General features: G+C 54.8%; 1 protein-coding gene across 1 annotated transcript; it reads left to right on the top strand.

Moving 5' to 3' along the window:
• Positions 1 to 3,953: 3,953 nt before the first annotated feature.
• Positions 3,954 to 6,965, top strand: LOC144694280 (transmembrane protein 212-like). The gene is made up of 3 exons (XM_078564618.1): positions 3,954 to 4,112; positions 5,644 to 5,703; positions 6,555 to 6,965. Exons 1-3 carry the CDS (start codon positions 3,954 to 3,956, stop codon positions 6,963 to 6,965), a joined length of 630 nt encoding a protein of 209 aa, XP_078420744.1.
• Positions 6,966 to 11,681: the final 4,716 nt, after the last annotated feature.

The raw sequence follows: 11,681 nt of genomic DNA, 5'->3' as shown, positions 1-11,681 counted from the left end.
ACCCTCTGACAGGCGGCGCTCCCTCAGTACTGACCCTCCGACAGTGCGGTGTTCCCTCAGCACTGACTCTTCGACAGCACGTCGCTCCCTCAGCACTGACCCTCCGACAGTGCGGTGTTCCCTCAGCACTGACTCTCCGACAGCGCGTCGCTCCCTCAGCACTGACCCTCCGACAGTGCGGCGTTCCCTCAGTACTGACCCTCTGACAGGCGGCGCTCCCTCAGTACCGACCCTCCGACAGTGCGGTGTTCCCTCAGCACTGACTCTCCGACAGCGCGTCGCTCCCTCAGCACTGACCCTCCGACAGTGCGGCGCTCCCTCAGCACTGACTCTCCGACAGCGTGGCGCTCCCTCAGCACTGACCCTCCGACAGTGTGGCGTTCCCTCAGTACTGACCCTCCGACAGTGTGGCGTTCCCTCAGCACTGACCCTCCGACAGTGTGGCGTTCCCTCAGTACTGACCCTCTGACAGGCGGCGCTCCCTCAGTACTGAACCTCCGACGGTGCGGTGTTCCCTCAGCACTGACTCTCCGACAGCATGGCGCTCCCTCAGCACTGACCCTCCGACAGTGCGGCGTTCCCTCAGTACTGACCCTCTGACAGGCGGTGCTCCCTCAGTACTGACCCTCCGACAGTGCGACACTCCCTCAGCACTGACCCTCCAACAGCGCGACACTCCCTCAGTACTGACCCTCTGACAGTGCAGCGCTCCCTCAGCACTGACCCCCCAACAGTGTGTCGTTCCCTCAGCACTGACCCTCCGACAGTGCGGCGCTCCCTCAGTACTGACCCTCCGACAGTGCAGCGCTTCCTTAGTACTGACCCTCCTACATGTGGCGCTCCCTCAGTACTGACCCTCCTACATGTGGCGCTCCCTCAGTACTGACCCTCCGACAGTGCGGTGTTCCCTCAGCACTGACTCTCCGACAGCACGTCGCTCCCTCAGCACTGACCCTCCGACAGTGCGGTGTTCCCTCAGCACTGACTCTCCGACAGCGCGTCGCTCCCTCAGCACTGACCCTCCGACAGTGCGGCGTTCCCTCAGTACTGACCCTCTGACAGGCGGCGCTCCCTCAGTACCGACCCTCCGACAGTGCGGTGTTCCCTCAGCACTGACTCTCCGACAGCGCGTCGCTCCCTCAGCACTGACCCTCCGACAGTGCGGTGTTCCCTCAGCACTGACTCTCCGACAGCGTGGCGCTCCCTCAGCACTGACCCTCCGACAGTGCGGTGTTCCCTCAGCACTGACTCTCCGACAGCGTGGCGCTCCCTCAGCACTGACTCTCCGACAGCGTGGCGCTCCCTCAGCACTGACCCTCCGACAGTGTGGCGTTCCCTCAGTACTGACCCTCTGACAGGCGGCGCTCCCTCAGTACTGAACCTCCGACGGTGCGGTGTTCCCTCAGCACTGACTCTCCGACAGCATGGCGCTCCCTCAGCACTGACCCTCCGACAGTGCGGCGTTCCCTCAGTACTGACCCTCTGACAGGCGGTGCTCCCTCAGTACTGACCCTCCGACAGTGCGACACTCCCTCAGCACTGACCCTCCAACAGCGCGACACTCCCTCAGTACTGACCCTCTGACAGTGCAGCGCTCCCTCAGCACTGATCCCCCAACAGTGTGTCGTTCCCTCAGCACTGACCCTCCGACAGTGCGGCGCTCCCTCAGTACTGACCCTCCGACAGTGCGGCGTTCCCTCAGTACTGACCCTCTGACAGGCGGCGCTCCCTCAGTACTGACCCTCCGACAGTGCGGTGTTCCCTCAGCACTGACTCTCCGACAGCGCGTCGCTCCCTCAGCACTGACCCTCCGACAGTGCGGTGTTCCCTCAGCACTGACTCTCCGACAGCGCGTCGCTCCCTCAGCACTGACCCTCCGACAGTGCGGCGTTCCCTCAGTACTGACCCTCTGACAGGCGGTGCTCCCTCAGTACCGACCCTCCGACAGTGCGGTGTTCCCTCAGCACTGACTCTCCGACAGCGCGTCGCTCCCTCAGCACTGACCCTCCGACAGTGCGGTGTTCCCTCAGCACTGACTCTCCGACAGCGTGGCGCTCCCTCAGCACTGACCCTCCGACAGTGTGGCGTTCCCTCAGTACTGACCCTCCGACAGTGTGGCGTTCCCTCAGTACTGACCCTCTGACAGGCGGCGCTCCCTCAGTACTGAACCTCCGACGGTGCGGTGTTCCCTCAGCACTGACTCTCCGACAGCATGGCGCTCCCTCAGCACTGACCCTCTGACAGGCGGTGCTCCCTCAGTACTGACCCTCCGACAGTGCGACACTCCCTCAGCACTGACCCTCCAACAGCGCGACACTCCCTCAGTACTGACCCTCTGACAGTGCAGCGCTCCCTCAGCACTGACCCCCCAACAGTGTGTCGTTCCCTCAGCACTGACCCTCCGACAGTGCGGCGCTCCCTCAGTACTGACCCTCCGACAGCGCACACTCCCTCAGCACTGACCCTCCCTCAGCACTGACCCTCCGACAGTGCGGCGTTCCCTCAGTACTGACCCTCTGACAGGCGGTGCTCCCTCAGTACTGACCCTCCGACAGTGCGACACTCCCTCAGCACTGACCCTCCAACAGCGCGACACTCCCTCAGTACTGATCCTCTGACAGTGCAGCACTCCCTCAGTACAGTACTGGGAGCGTGAGCTGGGGTTTTATGCTGAAGTTCCCGGAGGTGGGCCTTGAACTTACGAGTTTCGGACTCAGGGGTGAGCGAGTGATCCCCACTGCGGCTGCAGAGACAGAGCAGTGAAGAAGCTAACTCAGGACACACCTGCTGAAGAACGTAAAGACCTTTGAGTGTCAGGATAGCAGAGATCAAACAAAACTGTGGTACATGCATCAAAATGACAGCCCATAGGTAAAGAATGGGTCTGTTGGAAAGCCGACAAATCTGTTCATCTGGGAATGTGGGGATGTAAGTGGGGATATTGGGAACTTGATGCAGAATTGGACAGATTACATAGACGTGCTGGCCATTGGTTTATGACAGCACCACCTGCTGCCCACTGCACGAGCAGCTGTGGAATGGATTTGGAAGTTAAACTCTCTCTGCTCTCACAGGAATCACTTACACATCTTGTCAAATTTTAGGAATTTGCAGCACAGGAGGGAGCCATTCAGCCCATCATGCCTGTGCTGGTTCTATCCAATTAGACCCCCAGTTCTTTCTCCTGACACCCGACCCATTCCCTCCCCCACCGCTGCCCTCAGCTCTCGAACTCTGGAGATAGGCAGCACCATGAAATGCACAGTGAGGAGACCTGCAAGGGCCTGGGTACCCGGTCACCTGATCAGGTACCGTGGTCACTTCCCTCCATTTTCCACTAGCCCACAAATGGAATATCCTCTGAGGCCTCCTCGCCCTTCAGCCCTAGGCCTGGCCTCACACCTTTAATGTTCTCCCCTCCTGCCCTCCCCCCACCCCAGTCCATGAGGCCCACCTCCTGTTCCCAGAACCCTCCATGTCCTTGCCTCTCCCTATCTCTCTAATCACGTCCAACCCTCCCAGATCGCTGCACTCCTCCAATTTTGGGCCTTTTGCACATCCTAAATTTAATCGCTCCACCATTGGCAGCTGTGCCTTCAGCTGCCTGGGCCCTAAGCTCTGGAATGTCTTCCCTAAGCCCCTCCGCCTCTCTCTCTCTCTCTCTCCGCCTTTAGGACATTCCTTAAAACCGATCTCTTTGACCAGTCTTTAGATCACCGGCCCAGATATCTCCTTTTGTGTCTCAGAGTTGAACTCTTTTTAGGAATGCTCCTGTGAAATGCTGTGGGGCATTTTATGACGCTATTGTTGCTGGGATAATTACTGTGGTGCAGTGAGCTGTGAGTAATCTGCTACCTGTTGGTTATCACCATGGTGCAGTTAGCTAGAAACACACAGATCCCACAACACAGCGGGTGTCATTCACTTCAGTTCAAGAGCAGAGAGGGACAGAGATGAAACGTTCATACCTGCACATCGGAAGGGCCCTCCTCGCCTTTGGGACCATCTCCATTTTCTTGGGAATCATCACCTTCTTCCCAGTTTTTTCCTACAAGCCCTGGTTTGCAGGATGGAGTGCCAGGATTGCGTGTCCCATCTGGAATGGAGCTGTGGTAGGGGAAATAAACATCCTTCATTCATCCAATTTTTTAATTCATTCAGGGGATGTGGGCTTCTCTGGCTGGGTCAGCATTTATTGCCCATCCCTAGTTGCCCTCGAGAAGGTGGTGGTGAGCTGCCTTCTTGAACCGCTGCAGTCCATGTGGTGTAGGTACACTCACAGTGCTGTTAGGGAGGGAGTTCCTGGATTTTGACCCAGTGACAGTGAAGGAACGGCGATATATTTCCAAGTCAGGATGGTGAGTGGCTTCGAGGGGAACTTCCAGGTGGTGGTGTTCCCATCTATCTGCTCCCCTTGTCCTTCTGGATGGTAGAGGTCGTGGGTTTGGAAGGCGCTATATAAGGAGCCTTGGTGAGTTCCCGCGGTGCATCTTGTAGATGGTACACACACTGCTGCTACTGTGCGTCGGTGGTGGAGGGAGTGAATGTTTGTTGATGTGGTGCCAATCAAGCAGCTGCTTTGTCCTGGATGGTGTCGAGCTTCTTGAGTGTTGTGGGAGCTGCACTCATCCAGTCAAGTGGGGAATATTCCATCACACTCCTGACTTGTGACTTGTAGATGGTGGACAGGCTTTGGGGAGTCAGGGGGTGAGTTACTCGCCGCAGGACTAGCCCCTGACCTGCTTTTGTAGCCACAGTATTTATATGGCTAGTCCAGTTCAGTTTCTGGTCAATGGTAACCCCGTGGATGATGATAGTGGGGGATTCAGTGATGGTAATGCCATTGAATATCAAGGGGCAATGGTTAGATTCTCTCTTGTTGGAGATGGTCATTGCCTGGCACTTGTGTGGCACGAGTGTTACTTGTCACTTGTCAGCCCAAGCCTGGATATTGTCCAGGCCTTGCTGCATTTGGACATGGACTGCTTCAGTATCTGAGGAGTCGTGAACGGTGCTGAACATTGTGTAATCATCAGCGAACATCCCCACTTCTGACCATATGATGGAAGGAAGGTCATTGATGAAGCAGCTGAAGATGGTTGGGCCGAGGACACTACCCTGAGGAAGTCCTGCAGTGATATCCTAGAACTGAGATGATTGATCTCCAACAACCACAACCATCTTCCTTTGTGCTAGGTATGACTCCAACCAGTGGAGAGTTTTCCCCCCAATTCCCATTGACTCCAGTTTTGCTCGGGCTCCTTGATGCCACACTCTGTGAAATGCTGCCTTGCTGTCAAGGGCAGTCACTCTCACCTCACCTCGGGAGTTCAGCTCTTTTATCCATGTTTGAACCAAGGCTGTAATGAGGTCAGGAGCTGAGTGGCCCTGGCGGAACCCAAACTGAGCGTCAGTGAGCAGATTATTGCTAAGCAAGTGCCGCTTGATAACAGTGTTGATGACTCCTTCCAGCACTTTATTGATGATCGAGAATAGACTGATGGGGCAGTAATTGGCCATGTTGGATTTGTCCTGCTTTTTGTAGACAAGACATACCTGGGCAATTCTCCGCTTTCCACTGACATTGAAATATCTAACAAAAGACCCTTGTAATGTCACCTCCTGCTATTCTTTCCCTAACAGGCATTAACTGCGGGATTGATGGTACTACTCGCGGAGAGAGATCACGTCTCACGATTTCTGGTAATTATGATCAGACACTTAATGTAACTTTTCTTCAACTTGCATCAGGAATGGTTCCCGTACCAATAATTCTAGGAAGCATTCTGCACAGAAACCCTTCTCAGCATAATAGCTTCCCTACTGAGGGGAACTCAGGGAGCCAGCACAGCCACAATGGGCTGAATGGCCTATTTCTGTGCTCTGAGATTCTATGAAAGTGAAATGCTGTCAGTAAATATAGTGAGCTCTTCATCCTTAGAAACCTGGAGTTGAGTTTGATGAGACTGTGTAGGTGGGGGGAATCGAAAAGAGAGTCAGGTTGGATGAATGGTACTCAAGGGTTGAGGGAGTACTGGGAGTGGTGTGGGAGGTAGGAATGGCGGAGAGTTTGGGGAAAAGAGGTAGAGGAGATGCTGAGGAGACAGGGTGGGGTGAGTGAGGGGTGAGGGGAGATTGGGGAGATGGGTTGGGGAGGGAGTAGTGGGAATAGGGGCTGGGAAGGGGGTTGGGGGAAATGGGGGGGCGGGGACAGAGGTGCTGGGGAATGGGGCATGTGGGGGTTGGGGGGTGATGCAGAGAAGTGGGAGGGGGAGGGGTTGAGGAGGGTTTGGGTAAAGGGGGAAGGGGGGGTGGGTGATGGGGAGGGTGTGGGGAATCAGGTGAGGGGCTGGGAGAGGGAGGAGGGTAAGGGAGCGGGAATGGGGTGAGGAGTTGGGACAGGGTGCTGGGTGTGTGTGGTGGGAGCAGTGGGGGGATGGTGGGAAAGGGTAGGGGGCTAGGAGGAGTGGGGCGAGGGGGCGGTGGGAGTGGGGAAGTTACACAGGCAGGCGTTTCTGTGTGATTAATGGAGTTGCTCCCATTTCCATTCACAGCGAGAAGTTGGGTTTATCTTGGCCATTGTGAATCTCATGGCCTCACCCCTACAATTCGGCATTGCCCTGGCTGCCATCCTGATTGGTCCATCCTGCTACTACACCTTGGCAGGTGTTTCGGGCACAGGATACCTGGGATTTGTCGTCCAATTTCCATATCGTTACACCCTCCCCACCATCTGCACGGACCCCCCGCTTTATGAGTATTACCACCTGGTTCTACAGCTCATCAGCCTGACGGTCAGTGTCGTTATGTTCACCCTGTCTCTGGCCTTCTGTATCAGGCTTGCAGTGAGGTTCAACACAACAGGAGCTCTAACCGTACGTACTGTGGATTTTACCCCAACCCCTTCAGTCAAGAGGCAGCAACCTTGGTTGGAAAGAGTAAAAGGAGAAGACGAGGTAGATTGAGGAGCTTGGCTTCAGAGAGCCTCCCTATGTAGGGAAGATAGAGAGGGAAAGAACCTACATTTATATCGCACCAGTCACACCCTCAGGGTGTCTCAAAGTGCTCTACAGCCAATGAGATGCAGTCACTGCTGTCATGTTGGAAACACAGAGGCCAATTGGCGCACAGCAAGCTCCCACCAACAGCAACGTGATGATGACCAGATCGGCACGGTGGGTGTACCCACACCTCGGGGGCCGCAGCGGTTCAAGAAGGCGGCTCACCACCCACCTTCTCAAGGGGCAACAAGGGAGGGGTAAAAATGCTGGGCCCAGCCAGAGAAGCCCATATCCCGGTGAGAAGAATAAGATCAAAGGTCGTCTGTTTTTATGCTGCCGATTGATGGATAAACATTGGCTGTTCTTCGAGAGAACGGAGCGGGATTTTATGAGGTCCACTCGAGGGGACAGGTTTTCAGAGGGGCCACCTTTCAGTTCAGATGTTAAAGCGAGTTTCGCACCAGCGTCCAGGGTACTAACCTTTAACACTGGGAGACTCCGGGACTAGCCTGGGAAAGTTGGGGAACCCCTGTCTGATCCGCACTTGCTCCCCTTCCTTTCTGTTGAAGTCCGTTGCTGAGGTGTATATGAAGGAAAGGGGACTAAGATCTTACACATGCCCCTGCGAGGGTGAGAGATGAGAGATGGGCCCCTGTGGAGGTATAAAACCTGGATAATCCTGGGTAAGGCCATGGGGCTGGTGGGTAATGGGGTGGGGGTCAGGGGGGAGAACTTCTGATGAAACATTGCCAGCAACACAGGCATGAACCTGAAACCATTTCATAGGCTTCAAGAAAAGTGGGGTAAGTAGAGGATGAGCAAAGGGACATAGACTAGGCTTGAGGGTAGAGGATTAAGAGCTGATCTAATGGAGCTGTTTAAGCTGATGAAAGGAGTTGATAGGATCAACAGAGAGAAAATATTCCCTCCGGTGGGGGGAGTGAGGCGGGGGTGGGGGGTGCACTTGGAGGGTGGGGGGGGTGGTCCAGAGTAAAGGGGCAAGAACCTTAAAATTCGGGCCAGCTCCTTCAGGGGGGGCGATGTCAGGAATCACTTCTTCCCGCTTTTTTTGGGGGGAGGGGAAATCTGGAACTCTCGCCCCCCGCCCCCCACAAAGAGCTGCTGAAGGCTGAGGGTTCAATTTAACATTTCAAAAACTGAGATCGCTGGATTCTCATCGAGTAAGGGAGTTAACGGAAAGGAGATACCGGTCGACTCCACCGCGATCCGATTGAATGATAGAACAGACTGAAGGGGCCGAATGGCCCCCCTCCCTCCTGTTCCTATATTCTGAGGCTCTCGATATCAAAGAGTCAGGAACCGGCCGGAGAGTTAAACAAGAACCTGGGTCTGTTTTTTTGAACAGAAATGGGGCAGTTGTAGCTCCGCCAGTGGCTTCAAAGGGAAAAGCAGATCACGACACGGAGAATGTTTTTGGAATAAAGAGGAATCTGAGAATCGGAGTGAGAGGAATACAAAAAAGAGAAGAACATGTCAAAATTCCCAGTTCAAACAGATGTGCCACTGAGCGCGTCCACTGCACTGATATTAAATAACAGCCCTTCAGTGAGTGTCAGAGGGAAAACTTAATATATATAAATATACACAATGCTTCATTTAATATTGTTCAAATACATTAATCAAACCCCTTCACGCTCTCCCCTTTAAAGTCAGTCATACCGAGCTCCGGGATTTAATTCTGACCTGGGTCCGAAGTGTGAGGCTGCCTGAGAGTCGGACTGGACTGTGATGCTCCTGCAGTCGAATTGCTCACAACACCTGCTTGCCCTGGGCCGTCTGGGGAGAGTTGCTGGAGGGTGGGTGTGTGTTGCTGCACACCCACACCATGAGGGCCATAAGGCATAGGAGCAGACATTAGGCCATTCGGCCCATCGAGTCTGCTCCGCCATTCAATCTGGGCCGATAAGTTTCTCAACCCCATTCTCCCGCCTTCTCCCCGTAACCTTTGATCCCCCTTACCCATCAAGAACCTATCTATCTCGGTCTTAAGTACACATCACCCTCCCCCAAACCCGCGCCCCCAACTTTGTGTCAGGAAGGCAGTTATAGATCCTGTAATATGATCTCAGTTGCGATCAGCTGGCGACTGTACTATGAAAGGCAAAAAAACTTACATTTCTATAGCACCTTTCACAACCTCAGGGCATTCCAAAGTGCTTTACAACCAATGAAGTACTTTTTTTGAAGTGTAGTCACTGTGGTAATGTAGAAACACAGCAAGATCCCACAAACGGCAACATGATAACAATCTGATTATGTTTTTTGGGATGTTGGTTGAGGGATACACATAGGCCAAGACACCATAGATAATGTCCCTTATTCAAGATAGTGTCCGTGAGGGCAGGTAGGCCCTTGGTTTAATGTTTCATTCAAAAGACAGCACCCCTGTCAGTGCAGCACCCCTGAGAGCGCAGCACCCCTGACAGTGCAGCACCCCTGACAGTGCCGCACCTCTGACAGTGCCGCACCCCTGACAGTGCAGCACCCCTGACAGTGCAGCACCCCTGACAGTGCAGCACCTCTGTCAGTGCAGCACCCCCGACAGTGCAGCACCTCTGTCAGTGCAGCACCCCTGACAGTGCAGCACCCCCGACAGTGCAGCACCCCCGACAGTGCAGCACCTCTGTCAGTGCAGCACCCCCGACAGTGCAGCACCCCTGACAGTGCAGCACCTCTGACAGTGCAGCACCCCTGACAGTGCAGCACCTCTGACAGTGCAGCACCTCTGACAGTGCAGCACCCCTGACAGTGCAGCACCCCCGACAGTGCAGCACCCCCGACAGTGCGGCACCCCTGACAGTGCAGCACCCCTGACAGTGCAGCACCTCTGACAGTGCAGCACCCCTGACAGTGCAGCACCTCTGTCAGCGCAGCACCTCTGGCAGTGCAGCACCCCCGACAGTGCAGCACCCCTGACAGTGCAGCACCCCCGACAGTGCAGCACCCCTGACAGTGCAGCACCCCCGACAGTGCAGCACCCCCGACAGTGCGGCACCCCTGACAGTGCAGCACCCCCGACAGTGCAGCACCCCTGACAGTGCAGCGCATCTGGATTACGTGCTGGTCGCTGGAGTGGGGCTCTGAACCCACAGCCCCTCCACCTCACCGGTTCCCCACTCAGGCACAGCTGGCACCATGATTTAGCTTCTGGTGACAGGGATGCTACCTCTCAGTAACTGTCACTGGTTAACAGTCAGGACCAGCTCCATTGTTGACCTGCTCTGTACTTGCCACATATCACCGAGAGCAGATAGAACAGGCCAACCCTGACGGGCTAACTCCCCCCACAGCCCTCGACCCTCTGTAACTCAGCCACTCGCTGCATAAAAACCCACTGAACCATTGCAGGAAAGGAATCCACTCAATTCTTTCTCTCCTTCTTTGCAGGGTCAGCAGTGGAGATGGTAAACATTCCTCATCCCCGTCTTACAGCCTCCGGGCAAGCTGCTGAAGGATTGTGAGTGGAAACAGGGACTGTTAACTAGTCACGGAGGCTGTTACCGCCTGACGCCTCCCTCCCTCTGCCTGGCTGTCGGAGAGACGCGCATTTCGATCGAGACTTTCACAATCACCGGACATCCTAAAACATTTTACAGGAGCCAACCGAGCACGCTTTGAAATGTAGCCACTGCTGTCGTAATGTAAAGGAAACATGGCAGCCCATCGGTGCACAGCAAGATCCCACAAACCGTAACGATGCCGGTTGATTGAGGGGTAAAAGTTGGCCAGGACACCACAGTGGGGGAAACTCCCCTGCTCTCCTGTGAAGGAACGCCCTGTGGGATCCTTGATATCCACCCTGACAGGGCCGGAATTTAACGCTTATTCTGAAAGACGGCACCTCCGGCAGTGCAGCACTCCTTCACCGGGGGCATCAGCCTGGATTCTGTGCTTCAGGTCTCCAAAGGGGGGAGGTGGGGGGGAGGGTGGCTTGAACCCCAAACCTTTCGGGCTCAGAAGTAAGAGCACCACCAGTTTGTGGTTTGTTCCATAGCTGCTTCTGCATCCCACGCTGTCTGCTTACATCGGCCTGGTGTGTTCTCCTAATGCTGCCCTCTCCGATTCGAGAGGCAGCTGGTCAATGTCCCGAAAGGGCTTGACAGCAATGTGTATTCAGATGGTGCATTTAAACTCAGTAAAAACATCCCAGGGTGCTTCCCAGATGGATAATGGAACAAAATTTGACACTAGGCCAAATAAGGAAATACTGGAAATGAGCCGCAAAATACTGCGGATACTGGGAATCCGAAATAAAAAGCAGGAAGTACGAATGTGCAGACGAACACGTGAATGAGGAGCAGGAGTAGGCCATTCGGCCCCTCGGGCCTGCTCCCCCATTCAGCAAGATCACAGCTGATCTGAGTGTAACCTCAACCCCACATTCCTGCCCATCCACCCCCCCCCGATAACCTCTCACCCCCCCCGACAACCTCTCACCCCCCCCGACAACCTCTCACCCCCCTCCCTTGTTAATCAGGAATCTCTCCAGATCTGCCTTCAAAATATTCAAAGACAAGTGGAAAACTTCTCAGCGTTGGCGGGGAGAGAAATAGAGTTAATATTTCAGCTCAATGACCTTTCCACTGAACCGTATCTCTCTCCACAGACGCTGCCTCTCAATGGTTTTCTATATCTTTACTATCCATTGGAGATATTAGG

This window comes from Cetorhinus maximus, chromosome 19, assembly GCF_964194155.1.
Source record: "Cetorhinus maximus chromosome 19, sCetMax3.hap1.1, whole genome shotgun sequence".
Lineage (NCBI taxonomy): Eukaryota > Metazoa > Chordata > Chondrichthyes > Lamniformes > Cetorhinidae > Cetorhinus > Cetorhinus maximus.
This window is presented reverse-complemented; position numbering and strand designations above follow the sequence as displayed.